The 20,577-nt window shown below is 40.8% G+C and overlaps 1 protein-coding gene across 1 annotated transcript in view; it reads left to right on the forward strand.

Moving 5' to 3' along the window:
* The window catches only part of OTC (ornithine transcarbamylase), a 72,980-nt gene that overhangs the window by 44,088 nt on the left and 8,315 nt on the right, over positions 1–20,577 (forward strand). The window contains exons 5-9 of the mRNA XM_025276087.3: positions 5,741–5,894; positions 7,899–8,021; positions 16,870–16,923; positions 17,004–17,153; positions 19,721–19,858. Coding sequence (XP_025131872.2) covers positions 5,741–5,894; positions 7,899–8,021; positions 16,870–16,923; positions 17,004–17,153; positions 19,721–19,858 — 619 coding nt within the window. The remainder of the gene's footprint in view (positions 1–5,740; positions 5,895–7,898; positions 8,022–16,869; positions 16,924–17,003; positions 17,154–19,720; positions 19,859–20,577) is intronic.

Raw genomic sequence — 20,577 nt, forward strand, 5'->3', positions numbered from 1 at the left:
AATCTTTCCTAACTTTACTGTAATTCAAAGCTTTTTCTCAAAACTTTTCTCAAAGCTTTCTTAATCTATGAGATTAAGATAACATTTACAAAACAGGGCATTGTAGAGTTCATGAACCAAGAGGTTGGCAGCCCACAGTACTAGCTCCCTAAAACTATCTGAGAGGTTACAACAGAAGTCAGATCAGTTTTTCTGACTGGGAGATTCCAGAAGGTCAACTGCAATCTGCTAATCCAGATTTTTTTTTTTAAATCCCATCTCTACACACTGAGGGAAGTGATGCATATTTAAAGATGTCCTTTGGGGTCAAACACCCCTCTACTGCTCTCTGATAGGATTTTAACGATCATAAAATTAACCAATTCTTCTGAAAAAGGAAATTGATAATTGTTTATAATTATAGACCTTATTGGGATATCTGCTGCTGCTATTGCTGCTGCTAAGTCGCTTCAGTTGTGTCCGACTCTGTGCGACCCCATAGATGGCAGCCCACCAGGCTCCCCTGTCCCTGGGATTCTCCAGGCAAGAACACTGGAGTGGGTTGCCATTTCCTTCTCCAATGCAGGAAAGTGAAAAGTGAAGGGAAGTCGCTCAGTCGTGCCCGACTCTTAGCGACCCCATGGACTGCAGCCTACCAGGCTCCTCTATCCATGGGATTTTCCAGGCAAGAGTACTGGAGTGGGGTGCCATTGCCTTCTCCGATTGGGATATCTACTGCAATCTAAATAACTCTCCCAACATAGAGTCAAAAACCTGTATTCTGTAATATGAAATGTCAGTATTTCTGTACGGTGAAGGAAATTTGTACTGTGATCTTGAAAAAAGGGGAGAAGATCCAAAATTCTTTTAATATGATAGCCTATGTCTTAGGCCTATGGTTCAAAAACTTTGAAAGGTTATCTGAGTTACTTGGGGAACTTGGTAAAAGTACAAAGACCCGGCCTACTCTATTTCAGGAGCTTGGACCTCTGTGGTTTATTATTCACTTAGTTCTAATACACATCCAAGTTTGTGAACCATTGCCTCAGGGCATGAGATTGATCAAGCTAGGTGGTTACTCTAAAGATGGAAGCCTTAATGGAAGAGAGTAAATGATTCATTTTTCAGGATTTGAGGTGCTTTTTTCTTTCAACTAAACTAGAAAGCATTCTCTGCCAATGAGATTGTGGACAAAGTCCTCTGTCATTGTGGGCTGCCATCCCTTGATCTCTTGATTTCTGCGGAGTTGGGTGAGGCTGGTTAGGCTTCAAAGAAAAGAATGGATGGTACTTTTGAAAATATGGTGGCATCAATTTCCTCTTTATAAGGAGTCTCGAACTTTAATATGCAAATGAGTCACCTGGAAACCATGTTAAAATACAGATTTTGATTCAGGGTGGGGTCTGAAATTCTGCAGTTCTAATAAGCCCCAGGTTATATGCAGATACTGTTGATTTGAGCAGTGAGGTTCCAGCCTTGGTTCTTAACCTTGGCTGCACACTGGAATTTCTGGAAAGTCTTTAAAAGTGCTGATCAGTAGGTTGCATCTCTAGAGATTATATTTTTCTGATGAAATTGATAGAGATTATGGCCTGGGCCTCAAGAGTATAAGGAATTCTCTGGGTGACTTTCATATGCAGCAAAAATGGAAGATCCTGACCTTGGTCAACCATCAAATATCACCTGTTTCACAGGAGAAACTCTAAAGTGGCTCTTTTAGTCACCTCTTTCAAACTGCAATGTACAATGTGCTTAGACAGCTCAGAGCACTGGTTTGCAAGTCTTGACCCCCTCCCTTGATGCCCTGCCATACGAATTTTTAACCAGAAGTTTTAAAATAAGAAAATAAAGACAACAGAGTCAATGTCATAAAGCTAAATTAATTCAAGCTCAAGGATGATTTTTGAGATTAAGTCATTCACACATTTTTTGTTGTTAAAATGTCTTTTACTAAATGAAGATATTAACATATTTTATATGTTTGTTTGTTTCTCATGTCCTTAATTTTATAAACAAAAAGTTAGAAATCTTATGTTGATTGCCATATGGTTTTAGAAATTTTGCTGATCCATGAAATCTGAAAATCTGGAAGCTATGGGTATGAGAAATTAGGAAAATATGAAAAAAAAAAGTCCAAGGACTTACAGTGGTAAGGACTCTGCACTTCCACTGCAGGGGTCATGGGTTCCATCTCTGATCAGGGAACTAGGATTCTGCATGTTACACATCTCAGCTGAAAAAATTAATCCAAGTCTAGAAACTATTGTTGCTGGAATATGATTTTCAATCTTTGATTGTCTAATCTCTTGGATAAAGGAATTTTTTTTAGTGGTGCTTGAATTTTATAAGCGCCAACAGTTTTCTATGGACTGAGTTCAGTCCATATCAGTTCAGTTCAGTTGTGTCCAACTCTTTGCGACCCCAGGGACTGCAGCACATCAGGCCTCCCTGTCCATCACCAACTCCCGGAGCTTACACAAACTTATGTCCATTGAGTTGGTGATGCCATCCAGCTATCTTATCCTCTGTCATCCCCTTCTCCTCCCACCTTCAATCTTTCCCAGCATCAGGGTCTTTTCAAATGAGTCAGTTCTTTGCATCAGGTGGCCAAAGTATTGAAATTTCAGCTTCAGCATCAGTCCTTCCAATGAATATTCAGGACTGATTTCCTTTAGGATGGACTGGTTGGATCTCCTTGAAGTCCAAGGGACTCACAAGAGTCTTCGCCAACACCACACATAGTTCAAAAGCATCAATTCTTCAGCGCTCAGCTTTCTTTATAGTCCAACTCTCACATCCATACATGACTACTAGAAAAATCATAGCTTTGACTAGGTAGACCTTTGTTGGCAAAGTACTATCTCTGCTTTTTAATATGCTGTCTAGATTGGTCGTAGCTTTTCTTCCAAGGATCAAGTGTCTTAATTTCATGGCTGCAATCACCATCTGCAGTGATTTTGGAGCCTAAGAAAAGAAAGTCTGTCACTGTTTCCATTGTTTCCCCATCGATTTGCCATGAAGTGATGGGACCGGATGCCATGATCTTAGTTTTTGGAATGTTGAGTTTTAAGCCTGCTTCTTCACTCTTTTTCACTTTCATCAAGAGACTCTTTACTTCTTCACTTTCTGCCATAAGGGTGGTGTCATCTGTATATCTGAGATTATTGATATTTCTCCCAGCAATCTTGATTCCAGCTTGTGCTTCATCCAGCCCTGCATTTCGTATGATGTACTCTGCATATAAGTTGAATAAGCAGGGTGACAATGTACAGCCTTGACATACTCCTTTCCCGATTTGGAACCAGTCTGTTGCTCAGACATATAAAAAGGATTAATTTTCCAAATATACGATGATTTAAATACAAATCCATGAAATACTTACTAAATACATACTAGCTTTAGTTTTTATACAGTTTCTTTTGACATGGTAATATCATCAACTACTTTTTGATCTTTCACCATGAACAAGGCATCATACTATGCATCTTATGTAGGTTATCTCATATAATCCTCACAACAACACAATGAGATAGATACCGTTATAATGGCTTTCAGTTCAGCTCAGTTCGGTTACTCAGTCATATCCGACTCTTTGTGACCCCATGAATCACAGCACACCAGGCCTCCCTGCCCATCACCACCTCCCGAAGTTCACTCAAACTCACATCCATCGATGATGCCATCCAGCCATCTCATCCTCTGTCATCCCCTTCTCCTCCTGCCCCCAATCCTTCCCAGCATCAGAGTCTTTTCCAATGAGTCAACTCTTTGCATGAGGTGGCCAAAGTACTGGAGTTTCAGCTTTAGCATCATTCCTTCCAAAGAAATCCCAGGGCTGATCTCCTTTAGAATGGACTGGTTGGATCTCCTTGCAGTCTAAGGGACTCCCAAGAGTCTTCTCCAACACTGCAGTTTAAAAGCATCAATTCTTTGGCACTCAGCTTTCTTCACAGTCCAACTCTCACATCCATACATGACCACTGGAAAAACCATAGCTTGACTAGACGGACCTTTGTTGGCAAAGTAATGTCTCTGCTTTTAAATATGCTATCTAGGTTGGTCATAACTTTCCTTCCAAGGAGTAAGCATCTTTTAATTTCATGGCTGCAGTCACCATCTGTAGTGATTTTGGAGCCCAGAAAAATAAAGTCTGACACTGCTTCCACTGTTTCCCCATGTATTTGCCATGAAGTGATGGGACCAGATGGCGTGATCTTCATTTTCTGAATGTTGAGCTTTAAGCCAACTTTTTCACTCTCCTCTTTCACTTTCATCAAGAGGCTTCTTAGTTCCTCTTCACTTTCTGCCATAAGGGTGGTGTCATCTGCATATCTGAGGTTATTGATATTTCTCCCGGCAATCTTGATTCCAGCTTGTGCTTCTTCCAGCCCAGCGTTTCTCATGATGTACTCTGCATATAAGTTAAATAAGCAGGGTGACAATATACAGCCTTGATGTACTCCTTTTCCTATTTGGAACCAGTCTGTTGTTCCATGTCTTACAGATGAAGAAACCAAGTTATAGAGAAATTAAATAACATGTTCAAGATCACACAGCTAGTAATTTAGAGACTCAAAATTATAAAGTCTAACTTATAATAATAACTTATTATAAGACTAACTTATAATAACTAACTTATAAGGTATAAGGATACCTTATAATAATGACTCTATATTTAATAAAACTACTATCATGAGAGGTTTTCCCTTTTTTGCCATTATAAAGAGTTCCTTAAAACTGAAATGACTAGAAGCTTCTGCTGTGGGGTTTCTGTTTAATAAGAAATAAGATATAATAATGAAAAAAGCAAGATTTTAAACAAAAAGCCATCCCTGTTATTTTTGTAAGGCTAAAACTTTAGCTGAGGGACTGCCATCACTCTGACACATGGAGAGAACTTAAATTCTGGATCCCAGATTCTCATTCCAGGTTTTTATCATCTGCACATTTGAGGCAATGTATTATAATGGTAAGATCATGGACTTTTGAAATTAAACTGACTTTGGTTTGAAGATGAGTTCTTCCAATGTAATGAGTTGTGTGAGCTGGGGCAAGTTACTAAACTTCTTTGTATTTCAGGTCCTTCAGCTATAAAATTAGAATAGTTATATCCATCTTCACTGCCCAACAGAGACGTCCCATGTCAGGCAGAATGGCCCAGCTCTGGGGAGCCCACTGTGCTTGGCCCTTGGTGGGAACAGGCTGGGGAGGTTGTGGCCTTGACAGAAATGCTGTGACAGATCCCAAAGGTGCAGCACCTGGGGGCTGTCAGCTAATGGCACTCCTTCCAGAAGGTTCTCTCTTGAAAAACAATCTGTGTGTTTACCTCCACGGTTGCCACACTGCTACTTTCTCTTTTGTAGTGAAACTGCATACTTGAGGGGTGATGTCCCCCCTCCCAAATGCTACAATCCAGTTTACTAATTTTTCTCTATATATCTTGTCTTTGGTCTTGTCCCTTTCAACTTTCCCAATTGCCATATATCAATTATAGTTCATCATTACAATTGATAGGCCCACAATTGGCTTCTTAGCACTGCAGAAAATACTAAAATCAAGGCTAAGACATCAGGGGAACAACATCTGGCTTCTGTAATGACTACATATTTATCATTAGCTTTTAAACCTGTCATGTTGATAGGTAGTTGTAACAGTAAAAATTCTCATGTATTAGCATTTCTTATGACTCTTTAAGATCCTAAATTAAGAAGGAATTATTAAGTCTAATCAACTTGGATAATCTTTTCTTCATTTGCCACAGTGTGTTGTCTAGCATGACAGATGCCGTGCTGGCGCGAGTGTACAAACAATCAGATCTGGACCTCCTGGCTAAAGAAGCATCCATCCCAATTGTCAATGGGCTATCAGATTTGTACCACCCTATCCAGATCCTGGCTGATTACCTCACGCTCCAGGTTGGCTTACTTCTTTGCCTCACACAAGAGCAAAATCAATAAATAATTCCTAAGTAGCTCTAAATGGAAGCATTTAAATTGTGGTATTGGTGTTTTGTTTTCAAATAACATCTTGGCAGAGATGCATAGCATATGTGTACAACTTGATATCCAAGGAAGATAGGGCATTATTGAAAACAGACTAGAAGACACTTCAGTTCTCAAACCTTTGCTTTTTGGGTGCCACATTTATTTAACACAATGAATGAACAGGGAGTGCTGGAGCACAGAAAATGGAAACATCTTTATGTCATGCATAATATGTCAGGTTCAATGATTTGGGAGTGAAGACTGATGGAGAGGGCTTTGAATATTCAAAATGGCCAACTACTAAATCACTTTCTGAGAAGAAGGCCATTTGCTATTATTTTAATAAACTGCTTAAGACTGGAGTTAAGAGCATGCAGAATTCATAGAATGGAGGTGCAGATTTAGCCATGTCCCTTCAAATTATGAACCTGAGTAACTTTGAAAGATTCATCCTGTTGGGTTGGCCACAGCCAGTCTACATAGTCTTGCCACTGGGAATCCTAACAACCATGGTTTCTGCATCTATGAACTATTCTGGGAGACAGGGCAAACTGGACAGGTCCACCTTGCTCCTCATTTGAATATGCCACACACATGTAAATGTGAGGTTAAACTCAAAATGAAACTCTTTGGTGATGAAGATAAGATGAATGCAGAGAGGATATACTATGTTAGACACCAAGCAGCTGTTTGTAGGTATGGCTTTACATGTATGCCAGATAATTTAATGCTTCTCGCTGGGGTTTCATCATTACTAGTTTATATATTCATGAGGGACAGTGAAATGTTCTATTCATCATATTGTCCCCTGCAGGACCTGGTGCAATGCCTTCACAACAGACATGCTCAAAGTAGGAGCTGAATGAATAAATAGCAGCTTGTTAAGAGCATGGAATTTAAATCAGATGGACCTGGATTTACATCCTAGCTTAGCCACTTAACTAATTTGTGATCTCCAAATTAGTTAGCCTTTCTCTCTTAAAAATCTTAAAATCTTTACACTTACATTTAAATCTCTTTACATTTGTAAATATATAAATGTGTACAATATATGAAACCTACAGACACTTCAAGAAAAGTAAAACAAACACCCATGTGCCCATTATGCAGTTTTGGCAAATCTTACTTTAGAATTTTTTGTTTTTAAGTAAAATATTACAGGGACTTCCCTGGTGGTCTGGTGGTTAAGACTCCAGGGTCCCACTTCAGGGGGTGCAGGTTCAATCCCTGGTCAGGGAACTAAGATCCTGCAATCCCATGCAGTGTGGCCAAAAAATATTACAGGTAGATTTCAAGTCCGCTGTGTAACTATCTTTGATCCCATTTCCTTCAACCCCTCAAAGACATTTTATCCTGGTGTTTGTATTTATGATTTCGAAGCATATGTTCATACTTTAACTGTCCATGTCAATATCCATAAGAAATCAAGTATATTAATGGTTTTTCAGCTATATAAACAGGAACATTCTCAATACCCATGCTATATTGTTCTAGGTGCATTGTATTTCCCCTTTCTTATTCTAACAAGTATAAGCTTCATAAAGGCAGAGGGTTTTGTCTCCTCTGTTCATTGTTATATCTCCAGGGCCAAGGACAGTGTCTGGACATGGATGGTTCTCAATTGTTAACTGAAAGAACAAATGCAACACAGATTCAGATTTGTGATATATGAAAATATGAATCTTCATATGTTCATATGATGTCTTGGCTTAAGATATTAGGATATTTTTTGGTGATTAGGACTTCTTTTTGGTGATTGTACCTTCATGTTATCAAATTGCTCTGTATAATGCAAAAAAAAAAAAGTAGTTTCTTCATTCCAACAAAGCATTTAAAATCGAGATGTGGACTGTTTCTTTTATAGTAACTCTAATAATTGTTTCACAGAAGTGGATTTCCTCCTGGATGTAATTTCCTCCATCCCTTGACTTTCAGGAACACTACGGCTCTCTGAAAGGCCTTACCCTCAGCTGGATTGGGGATGGGAATAACATCCTGCACTCCATCATGATGAGTGCGGCTAAATTCGGGATGCACCTTCAGGTGGCTACCCCAAAGGTAGGGAAACTTTCTGCCTTGAAACTAACCCCCCTTTGAAATCATTCCCAGATACAATTACCTAGTGAAAAACAAACCTCTCTTCCATTCAAGGAGAGCACAGTTGAGGCTACAAAATTTAGGTTATGTTGCTATCCCTACTATTACAGCTCTCCGGCCTCTTGAGTGTCCAATTTCTCATCTCTACAAAAAGAGATAATCTTGGCTGATGCCTTTCATCTTGTGAGTTTCTGTGTTAAAAGCATGTCTGAATTATCCTTTTGAATGCCCTGAAACCAGCCATTATGATAACTGGCTTTCTTGTGTATTGCTACCACAAAGGCTGAAGAAAATAATGAAATCCAGACAGCCTAGAAATCTCAAGGCATGGGGAAGATGCTGTCATTGTTTGAATATTACAGTTTGGTGAAAAAAAAATTCAATCTAATGTGAAGGACACAGTGATGGCGTCTGCATCAGCTTAGTGTTTCAAAACTCAAATCCAAGGGTCCTTCAGCCTTTTAAATCTGAATCCTGGCTGTGAAGCTGACCTACCCTACTTCCTATCCTGCTGTTAATCTCTCACAGGATGTATGGGAACGGGAACAGGCCTTCTTTTATAGGTCCAAAGTAACCCTTTTGATATACAAGAAACTAGTAATAATTGTTGTCTGTGAGAAGTGAAGCTGGGAGGTTCAAGGTTAGAGGTAGGAGGGAGACTTTATTTCTGCAATATATCCTTTTATATGGTTTAAATTTCTTAACATGTAAATGTTTTACGTACATGATTACATAAGTCCATAAATAAATACACTAAAATTAAAAAGTGCAGATCCTCCTAGGAGAAGCCCTATGTTACAAAACTCCCAGCTTCGAGTATAGGATTAATAGATGCAAACTAGTATATATGGAGAAGGCAATGGCACCCCACTCCAGTACTCTTGCCTGGAGAATCCCATGGACGGAGAAGCCTGGTAGGCTGCAGTCCATGGGGTCGCGAAGAGTCAGACACGACTGAGCGACTTCACTTTCAGTTTTCACTTTCATGCATTGGAGAAGGAAATGGCAACCCACTCCAGTGTTCTTGCCTGGAGAATCCCAGGGATGGGGGAGCCTGGTGGGCTGCCGCCTCTGGGGTCGCAGAGTCAGACACGACTGAAATGACTTGGTGGCAGCAGCAGCATATATAGGACGGCTACACAATAAGGTCCTACTGTACAGCACAGGGAAATATATTCGCTACCCTGTGATAAACCAGAATGGAAAAGAATATGTATATTATATGTTTACATATATGTATGTATGTTCTTTTTATATATAATGGAGTCTCCTTGCTGTGCAGCAGAAATTAACACATTGTAAATCAACTAAACTTCAAAAAATTAAAAAAAAAGATACTCCTAGCCTCATACAGAATGAGTAGGCCTTTTAGAGGATAAAAACTAATCCTACAAGTGACTCATACACAAATCAGTTCTGAGTGATCCCCACAGAACCTTTTACACAACCCATCTCTACTAAATTCTTTTCTTCGTTATGTTTCTTATTAGTTATGATTTCTGATCAGGAGTCTTTGGGAAGGAAAATGGCTCTAAACAGAAGCCATTGCAGAAACAAAGGACAGAATTGACCTTTCCGTTAAGGGACGATGATTTATAATATTGTGCACCAGTGTGTTTCTGGCTGAGCATGTGTTTTGCTCACTGCTGTAGTTCACTCTGATAACCTAAGACATTCAGAGGTGAGTGTATGAGGCCTAAAACTCACTCTCTGCTTCTGCTTTTTGAGTTTAAGATTGACTAAGGGATTTCTAGGGACACGGGACTATCAGGAAGGCCACAGGCAAACTAGAGTGATCTGGTCACCCAAATGCCACGTCAGGCACAGTGCTTCGGGCTGATCCAACAGGCGAGCTCTGGAGTGGAGGTTATGCCCCAGTGTCGCCCCAACCTGAGACAGGGAGGATGGGCTTGTATCCTTGGAAGCAGTCATTGGTCAAGGGCAGCATGGAGAGGTGGGTGGTGAATCCTCTGGCACTTTTTTTCTTTGTGTTTTACTAGCTTTGGATTTTATCTTTGGATTCTTTTTTTTTTTTTTTATAATTGGAAGATAATTGCTTTACATTATGGGCTGGCTTCTGCCATACAACAATGTGAATCAGCCACAAGTACACATATGGTCCCCTCCCTCCTGAACCTCACCTCCCACCCCATCCCACCCCTCTAGGTTGTCACAGAGCACCAGGCTGAGCTCCCTGTACCCATACAGCAGCTTCCCACTTTGGCAGGAAGAGCAGCTGGGGAGTCAGAGGGCCATCTCCTAAAGAGGAGCTGAGTGTTAGGTATTAAAAGCACACTGATGGAGACTTCCCTGGTGGTCCAGTGGTTAAGAATCTGCCTGCCAATACAGGGGACACAGGTTCAATCCCTGGTCGGGGAAGATCCACATGCCACTGAGCAACTAAGCCCACGAGCTGCAACTACTGAAGCCCATGCTCTAGAAGCCTGCACACCGCAGCTAGAGAGTAGCCCTCATCATGGCAGCTAGAGAAAGCCCTGGTGCAGCAATGAAGACCCAGCACAGCCAAAACTAAAAATAAATAAATAAATAAGTATATGTAAAAAGCACACTGAAAAGGGAAGAGGGGGCAAAAGATATAGATCAGGGTCCTCTGAGGGCCTCTGGGTAGAGCACCAGCATTGTCTGCTGCATCCTGCAAAAACCAAATGCAACAAACAAGGCAAAAGAAAATATTTTCCCCTCATGTTCTTGCTGAACCAGTTCGAGTCAATGTACCCTGCTGCCTTAGTCTCCCAGGACTGCCATAACAAATTCCCACAAACTGGGTGGCTTAAAACAACAGAAATGTATTCTCTCACAGCTCTGGAGGCTAGAAGTCCAAAATCCAAGTGTTGGCAGGACAACACCCCACCACCACCACACATACACACACACACAATGCCTCTAGGGGAGGATCCTTCCTTGTCTCTTTCCCACTTCCAGTAATTTCAGGCATTTCTTGCCTTGTGGCTGCATCACTCCAGCCTCTGCCTCCATCCTTCCTTTATTCCCATTTTCTCTGTCCACATGTGCCTCTTCTTATGAGGATATAAGTTATATTAAACTTAGACCAACCCTAATCCAGTATCAGTTCAGTTTAGTTGCTCAGTTGGTTCTGACTCTTTGCAACCCCATGGACTGCAGCACACCAGGCTTCCCTGTCCATCACCAACTCCCAGGGCTTACACACACTCATGTCCATCAAGTCAGTGATGCCATCCAATCATCTTATCCTAGGTTGTCCCCTTCTCCTCCCACCTTCAATCTTTCCTAGCATCAGGGTCTTTTCAAATGAGTCAGTTCTTCACATCAGGTGGCCAAAGTACTGGAGTTTCAGCTTCAGCATCAGTCCTTCCAATGAATATTCAAGACTGATTTCCTTTAGGATGGACTGATTGGATCTCCTTGCAGTTGAAGGGACTCTCAAGAGATCTTCTCTAACACCACAGTTAAAAAGCATCAATTCTTCGGTGCTCAGCTTTCTTTTTGGTCCAACTCTCACATTCATGCATGACTACTGGAAAAACCATAGCTTTGACTAGATGGACCTTTGTAATCTAGTAATCTAGCAGAGACCAAAGTAATGTCTCTGCTTTTTAATATGCTGTCTAGGTTGGTCATAGCTTTTCTTCCAAGGAATAAGCATCTTTTAATTTCATGGCTGCAGTCACCATCTGCAGTGATTTTGGAGCCCAGTATGACCTCCTTTTAACTAAGTACATCTGCAAAGACCCTGCTTCTAAAAAAAGGTCACATTCTAGGACCTGTGGTCCAGTGGTTAAGAATCCACCTAGCAGTGCAGGGTACGTGGGTTCCATCCCTGGTCAGGGAACTAAGATTCCACATGCCTCGGAGCAAATAAGCCTCTACTAGTGAGACCACGGAGAAGGCACTGGCGACCCACTCCAGTACTCTTGCCTGGAAAATCCCATGGATGGAGGAGCCTGGTAGGCTGCAGTCCATGGGGTCGCGAAGGGTCGGACACGACTGAGCGACTTCCCTTTCACTTTTCACTTTCATGCATTAGAGAAGGAAATGGCAACCCACTCCAGTGTTCCTGCCTGGAGAATCCCAGGGACGAGGGAGCCTGGTGGGCTGCCGTCTATGGGGTCACACAGAGTCGGACACGACTGAAGAGACTTGGCAGCAGCAGCAGCAGCAGTGAGACCACATGCTCTGGAGCCCGCACACTACAACTATAGAGACTGTGGCCTGCAATAAAAGATCTCACATACTGAAACTAAGATCCTGAGCATGCAACTAAGACCCGACACAGCCAAAAAAATAAATATATTTTTAAAAGGTCACATCCTGAGGTTCTGGTGGGGAATAAATGTTTGGAAGACATTCTTCTACCTAATACACTTGCCATGGAAGAAATGCCAGGTAGGCAGCATAGGGTGTCACCCTATTATATATAGTAAACTTTGGGTACTCAGAGAGCTAACTCTTATAAGAGAGAATTCTCTCTCATTCAGCAAAAACTGGGATAAAAGGTCAGACTTGACATGTGAATAAGGTAGTTCTTCATTTTATGGGAAAACAGCATGCTCTTGCTGCAAATCTAGTCTGAGGAAGGGCTCTATATTAATGCAAACAATTTTACAAATAAAATATATATTCACAATTATTGTTCCCTGCTATAAGGTGTTTTTGGAAAGGTTTTATTCTGTTGGAGAAATACATGATTTAAACATTTTATTGCATGTCCAAGATGTTTTATTAACATCAAAGGGAAAAAATTCCAATGTTACAGAGTAATTTCAGTATTGTTCTTATGCAGAAACTCATTTAAATGATAACAAGTACTAAAACCTGGTTAAATCTGGGTGGGAGTAAGAGTTTTTAAAGTCTTCTGGAAAGTCTGTAGTGTAGAAGGTGCTCCATCAATTTTTAAGTAGACCCATTTCCTTTAAAGATAAAGCCAGCAGGTTTATTATAAATTTAAGAAGCACTGAAAAATTTCCAAGGCCATAATTAATCTATTTCTCCATCCTTTAACCAAGAATAACTTACATGTTTGAGAAAACATAATTTTGTCCTGGATTGTAAAGTTATTCCATAAACTATTGATGGTAATGATTTTAACATTGTTCTAAGTGAGTATTGAGACTGAACTGGGTCTGTTAATCACCTTCATCTGGTTTTGAGATTTATGTCAAAGCCAATGAGTGATTTAGTACTGAAAGCTTAGCTGTGAGTAAAGAATTCCTCTTTGTATTCTCAGTCATGGCCCAATGCATGCAAGGTTGGGTGATTTTGTAATTTCCAAACCACTCTGTTGGTTCTCTAAGTACTTATTGATTCCTTCTATAAGAATGATTATACTTGGAAGTATAAAACCTGCTTTCCAGAGGGAAGGCTGAATTTTCAGGGCAGGAGGTACCTGGGGTAAGAGCCAAGCCTCTTCATTTATGTTTACCGGTATGAATGGTCACAACATGAGTTACAAAATTAGCAAGGCTTTATTAATTAGCCATTTATGGCTATTGAGGGTGATAAAGCTGCGAAAAGATCTGCAGGAATCATCACCATCTGATAGCTTCTATCCTCAAGAATTTTTTTATTGAGAGAAGGAACTATGATAGATAAACGTGTAAATAACACAATTTCCAATGAATAAACTTGAACATCCCTGTTGTGGGCTGAGTTTCCTGAGAAGCCGACTCTGAGACAGGTTTCAGCCTGCAGGTTGTTGATGCCGGCGTGCCCTTGAGAAGGGCGGGGAAGGAAACAGGAGAAGTCAAACTGCGATGCAGGCCCGCGAGCAGCCTCAGCTGACCTGATAGAAAATTCTAGATCTGAGATGGTCATTTAAGCGTTGTCGCAGGTTGGGAGGAGGGAGTCAGGTTTTCATGTCCCCCCGTCAATCAGTCCCTGAATGCAGGTGGCCTTGGAAGGGTATGCGACCTTGGGTGCATCAGCTCTCTGCAGCTGTGCCAGTGCCCAACTAGGGCTGACAGCTGAAAGCCACCTTCCAGCGCATGCGCAGCAGCTGGAGCACAAGTCCATTATTCATGAAGGGGATCTGGGTGGCATACCACACCCATCGCTGTGCCCTACTGAGAGTTTATTTTTTTTTTTAATTTTATTTTTAAACTTTACATAATTGTATCAGTTTTGCCAAATATCAAAATGAATCCGCCACAGGTATACATATGTTCCCCATCCCGAACCCTCCTCCCTCCTCCCTCCCCATTATAAAAATGAGACATAAATCAATTCTAAGAATTCAGGAAAATGAGAAGGATGGGGAAGCTGAGAATAATGATGGTGTTTTGACTGACGAGCCTTCCACTTGGAGGGTCTGGAGGTGGGGCTGGCCCAGGGTTTTGACAAAGGAGGAGCTGACATGTTCCAATAAAGACGCCTAGGAGGGGACAGAGGGGGAAGCGTTCAAGGGTGAAAGGCTGTGATGGCAGCAAAGGGAAAGACGTGTACAAGTATGACAATGAGATTGGCTTTCCTGCAGCAGATGTTGAGAAAAATTAAAAGAGACAGAAGCAAGAGATGTCGGCGGGAAGCCTTAATACCCTTAATCAACTTCGACTTATGGAACAAGTGGTAAACATTGAAGGCTTCGGAGATTATTCTTGCTGCTGTGTATAGTGCAGATTGGAGGTTGAGGATGGAAGAAGATGGGCTACCTGTGGGGTCTAGAAGAGCTGGGGGGGCCTTCAGCTGTTTCCACAGCGTCCCCTCACCTAAGATTAGATCAGATCAGATCAGTCGCTCAGTTGTGTCTGACTCTTTGCGACCCCATGAATTGCAGCACGCCAGATCTCCCTGTCCATCACCAACTCCCAGAGTTCACCCAGACTCACATCCATCGAGTCAGTGATGCCATCCAGCCATCTCATCCTCTGGCATCCCCTTCTCCTCCTGCCCCCAATCCCTCCCAGCATCAGAGTCTTTTCCAATGAGTCAACTCTTCGCATGAGGTGGCCAAAGTATTGTAGTTTCAGCTTTAGCATCATTCCTTCTAAAGAAATCCCAGGGCTGATCTCCTTCAGAATGGACTGGGTGGATCTCCTTGCAGTCCAAGGAACTCTCAAGAGTCTTCTCCAACACCACAGTTCAAAAGCATCAATTCTTCGGCACTCAGCCTTCTTCACAGTCCAACTCTTACATCCATACATGACCACAGGAAAAACCATAGCCTTGACTAGATGAACCTTTGTTGGCAAAGTAATGTCTCTGCTTTTGAATATGCTATCTAGGTTGGTCATAACTTTCCTTCCAAGGAGTAAGCGTCTTTTAATTTCATGGCTGCAGTCACCATCTGCAGTGATTTTGGAGCCCAAAACAATAAAGTCTGACACTGTTTCCACTGTTTCCCCATGTATTTGCCATGAAGTGATGGGACTGGATGCCATGATCTTCGTTTTCTGAATGCTGAGCTTTAAGCCAACTTTTTCACTCTCCACTTTCACTTTCATCAAGAGGCTTCTTAGTTCCTCTTCACTTTCTGCCATAAGGGTGGTGTCATCTGCATATCTGAGGTTATTGATAATTCTCCCAGCAATCTTGATTCCAGCTTGTGTTTCTTCCAGTCCAGCGTTTCTCATGATGTACTCTGCATATAAGTTAAATAAGCAGGGTGACAATATACAGCCTTGACGTACTCCTTTTCCTATTTGGAACCAGTCTGTTGTTCCATGTCCAGTTCTAACTGTTGCTTCCTGACCTGTATACAGGTTTCTCAAGAAGCAGATCAGGTGGTCTGATATTCCTATCTCTTTCAGAAGTTTCCACAGTTTATTGTGATCCACACAGTCAAAGGCTTTGGCATAGTCATAAAGCAGAAATAGATGTTTTTCTGGAACTCTCTTGCTTTTTCCATGATCCAGCAGATGTTGGCAATTTGATCTCTGGTTCCTCTGCCTTTTCTAAAACCAGCTTGAACATCAGGAAGTTCACGGTTCACATATTGCTGAAGCCTGGCTTGGAGAATTTTGAGCATTACTTTACTAGCGTGTGAGATGAGTGCAATTGTGCGGTAGTTTGAGCATTCTTTGGCATTGCCTTTCTATGGGATTGGGAGACCAGAGTGAGCAAGCAAGGAACCTCGGGCGCAAAATTCATGCTTGCACGACTGTCAGTGAGTGCCTCACTCAAGTCCTGACTCTGCCCTCACCAAACAAACCCAAACACATATATTTCAGCAAAAACAGTACATTTGCTATGCAAAGGCCATTTCAAAGCCAGCTCCCTGCCTGCAGAACACTGGCTGGAGAGACTAAGACGTGTGCGCGGGCTCTTAGTATTTAGCTGAGACGCTGAGGGGAGGTTTCTCTGAGGAGGAAACATTTGAGCTGAGAGCATTGAGACCTGAAAGCATTATCCACATGGAGTGGGTGGGAAAAAGCATTTCAGACCAAAGGAAAACAAAAGCATTAAAAAAAAAAAAAAAAAAAAACCGCTTGTAGAAAGACTCTGAGACAAAAATGCAGTTAGTTGTAGACTTATGTATATAATCTTCTTAAACTATTAGAGGAACAAGAAAAGGTGCTACCAAGAGCTGGAAAGCACCACACCCCATTTATCTTTACGACTAAAGAGGTCAAAAATAATCAAAGCAAAATGGGGCAACTGATTACCTTTTTAAATTCCCAAAAGCACTCTTAAGCTTTGAAATTCTAGATGCCAACATCATATTCTACTGAACATGGGGAGTAGGCATGTTCAGTAGGTTGGGCTACGACTTAAAGCAGAAACAGGAAAGAGAGCAGGAATATTGTTGAAAGTGATGCATATATAATTAAAAAAAAAAAACACACCAAATAACAGTCAATTCTTTCCCCTGCAGGGTTATGAGCCGGATCCCAGTATAACCAAGTTGGCAGAGCAGTATGCCAAGGAGGTATGCTCCTTATATGTAAAGGTGTCATTGTCTTTCCCTGTCTCATGAAGTTCTTTAACCAGCTTGCTTGTGTATGCCAGAACAGTACCAAGCTGTCGCTGACAAATGATCCATTGGAAGCAGCTTGTGGAGGCAATGTATTAATTACAGACACTTGGATAAGCATGGGACAAGAAGAGGAGAAGAAAAAGCGGCTCCAGGCTTTCCAAGGTTACCAGGTTACAATGAAGGTACAAATTGATGCCTCTCTGAAGGTTCATTAATCCCATTCATAAAGGCCAGAATCAGCTAATCACTCAATCACTTTTGGGAGAGCAGACCGTCCTTTCCTTCCTTATCAAGGACACGCTGATTGTATCCCCCAGTGATTTCTCTCCTCCTGAAGATGAGCTCTGCCCTTTGGAAAGACACTTTTGTCCAGAATGAAGGAATTGAAACCCAGGCACAAGAGAGAAGCCAGCCTTTCCCTCTTGCAACAGCAGAGGCATCAGAATGCTTGATGATCTGTTTAGATATACTAGGCGACTTCTGTTGCAAGCAGTTTCTTTTGATTTCAGCTCTAAGAAAAGCCCTATAGTTCAGGACTTCAGGCTAGCCCTTGCCTCTATTTTCCAAGGACTCTTAAGGCCAGTTTAGTTTTGCTAACTGCCTCCAGGGCAATCCCAGGGGAATTCCATCTAGTCTGATGCCTTTCATTAAGCTCTGAAGCATGGCTTGTCAACCTTGAGCGTGACTGAGAATTGACTGGAGTTGTTAATACACAGCTGGCAGGACCCCCCTTCTCCAGAGATTCTAAATCAGTAGGTCAGGGGTGGGACCCAAGAATTTGCATTTCTTCCAAGTTCCCAGGTGGTGCAATGCTGCTGCCCCAGGGTCAAGCTTTGAGAACCACAGTTCTGCAGGAATATCCTAAAAGTCAGGTGTACATTGGGATTCTGTCTGCAGAGCAATTCCTTTGTTTGGTGGAGAATAGGATTAAGCAATTGCAATAGATGCTTCATTGATAAAATATTTAAAATATAAATACAAGCCCCTTATTTATACATGACAATAGAATGAAATTAGAAAAATAAAGTGAAAATGTATTTGCCCTAGCCCCTTAACAGTGACTATTCCCAGAGGTAGCCACTGTTTAACAATTTGATGTGTCTCTTTGCAGACCTTTTCTGTGTATTTACGTATTCCTATACACACCCACACCCCTACACCGCTAATGATTTATCATAAATGATAGATTAGACATATTATTCTGACTTACTTTTTCCACTTAACAAATCTTAGATTTTCTTGTCCATTCATTTAGATATTTTTCCTTCTTTTTAATGACTGCATAGAATTCCAAAGTATGAGTGGGCCTTATTTTATCTGTTTCCTGTAAAAAAATTAGGCTATTTCCAATTATCCCAATTACAAACAATGCTGCAGTGAAGATCCTCATATATATATATTTCTTTGTGCAGGTATTATAGAGAATAGAATTCTTTTAGGGAGAAGAATTTCTAGGTGAAGTAGTATATACTTTTTAAAATATGAGAAATGCTGCTAAACTGCCCATCCAAAAAGATTTGACAATTTATAACTTCCTTCTACACTCTCTCCATTTATTTGCTATTTACATTTGTAATTTTGAAAAATCTGTATCTCATGCTTTTTAAAATTTGTGTTTCTTTACTAGTGAAGTTAAACATCTATGAATGTTTATTGGCCATTTCCATATGTTTTTCTATAAACTGCTATCATATTCTTTCATATTATATCATATCATATTCTTTGCCCATTTTCTATTTTTTTTTAACAAAACAAAAAAGGTTTAGCACAAAGGCAGTAATTTTGAGGGAAGAATTTATGAGGGAATATAGTTTTGAATCTGTAAGTGAACAACTAAAATGGATGGGAAAATGTAATTTTTAGGAATTAACTGTTAGAGAAAATTAAAATTGTTAGAACATTTACATGAAGAATGAATCACCTAGTGTATATAGTGCCCATAATCCTGTTTAATGCACTCCTATCTCAGAGCTCTTTTTCAACATTGTTTTAACCAATAATTAAATGTAAAGTTTAAAAATAAAATAAAATTTAAAAAAAATTTGCTTCAAGTGCTAAAAACCATAATTTGGAGACAGGCTAAAAAATATAATACAATCATATAAAGGCAACCTTTAATATATTGGGTTGGCTAAAAATTTCATTTTGGTTTTTCTGTACCATCTTACAGGAAAACCCAAACGAACTTTTTGGCAAACCCAATACGTTGGGATATAATTGGTGATTTTTGCTCTCATCTGCATCTTACCCTAGTAGAATTCTTTACTGAAAGGTCCACTATCTCACTAGACAGAGTACTAGAAAACTGAATTAGTGGTTTTATTTGGAGTGGTGATCTTCCGAATTAAAAAAATGACTAGAAAGTTTCATAAGCTGAAAGTATATACATTTCTGCTGGGTGCCTTGAGCTGAAATCCTCAGTCTGCTCCTTTATCTCTCCCTTTGCATGGACCTTTGAGCTTCCCTGGTGGCCCAGACTGTAAAAAGTCTGCCTGCAGTGCAGGAGATCTGGGTTTGATCCCTGGATCAGAAGGATCCCCTGGAGAAGGAAATGGCAACCCACTCCAGTATCCTTGCCTGGGAAATCCCATGGACGGAGGAGCCTGGCAGGCTACAGCCCATGGAGTCACAAAGAGTCGGACACAACTGAGTGACTTCACTTGACTCCAGGTCAGAGACGCTGACTTTGAAGAAGACAAATGTGATAGCTACACATCAAAACACAGTCTTATCTCCATCTCTTCTGTAGACTGCTAAAGTTGCTGCCCCTGACTGGACATTTTTACACTGCTTGCCCAGAAAGCCAGAAGAAGTGGACGATGAAGTGTTTTATTCTCCACGATCTCTTGTATTCCCAGAGGCAGAAAACAGAAAGTGGACAATCATGGTAAGCAAGAAATGGGGATTGGAGGATGGGGAGTTCTCTGTGTGGCCCCAACTTGGTCATTCACACCTTTTGGTAAACAATAAGCAGCTGGTATTACCCACATACATTACTTGCTCATATGGTATCTATTTTTTTCCAGAAAGTTCACAAGAGATCATTAGTGCTTAAAGCATGTATAGTTTTTAATGGAGTAAGACTGACCCCCATGTAAATATATCTATTTTAGTAAAAATTCTTACCATTGTTGATCAGCCTGAACACTAGCCACCATTGCCTGTCAACCATAATAGGTTGTATAATTCTTATACAATAATTTTAGAATCCCCTTGTTAATGTTTACAGAAGCCCCTAATTCAGTGCCTGGCACAAAATGGGCATTGAAAGAAATATTATTTCCTTCCTCCTCTCTTTCTTCCCTTCTGTCATTGTCTAGGTAATTGTTTGGTTCTCTACTGGCTTTAGACAGTAGATAAACATTGTTCTTAGGTATAGAACATTGCCAAAATTGCAGCAAGACTAATCTTAAAAATTATTAGTCCCTTTAACAAAATGCCACTAGTTTCATCTTCACCACCACTATTCTTGGAAACATAAACCTCACATCTCTGCTTTACAATATCTCAAATACCATGTTTTTCTCTAGAAAATGGAACACTCCAGTGCCATAATTTAGTACCACCATTTTTTAGTTTTTGGTGATTTAACTGATCTCCATTACT

Source organism: Bubalus bubalis, chromosome X (genome assembly GCF_019923935.1).
Source record: "Bubalus bubalis isolate 160015118507 breed Murrah chromosome X, NDDB_SH_1, whole genome shotgun sequence".
NCBI classification, from domain to species: domain Eukaryota; kingdom Metazoa; phylum Chordata; class Mammalia; order Artiodactyla; family Bovidae; genus Bubalus; species Bubalus bubalis.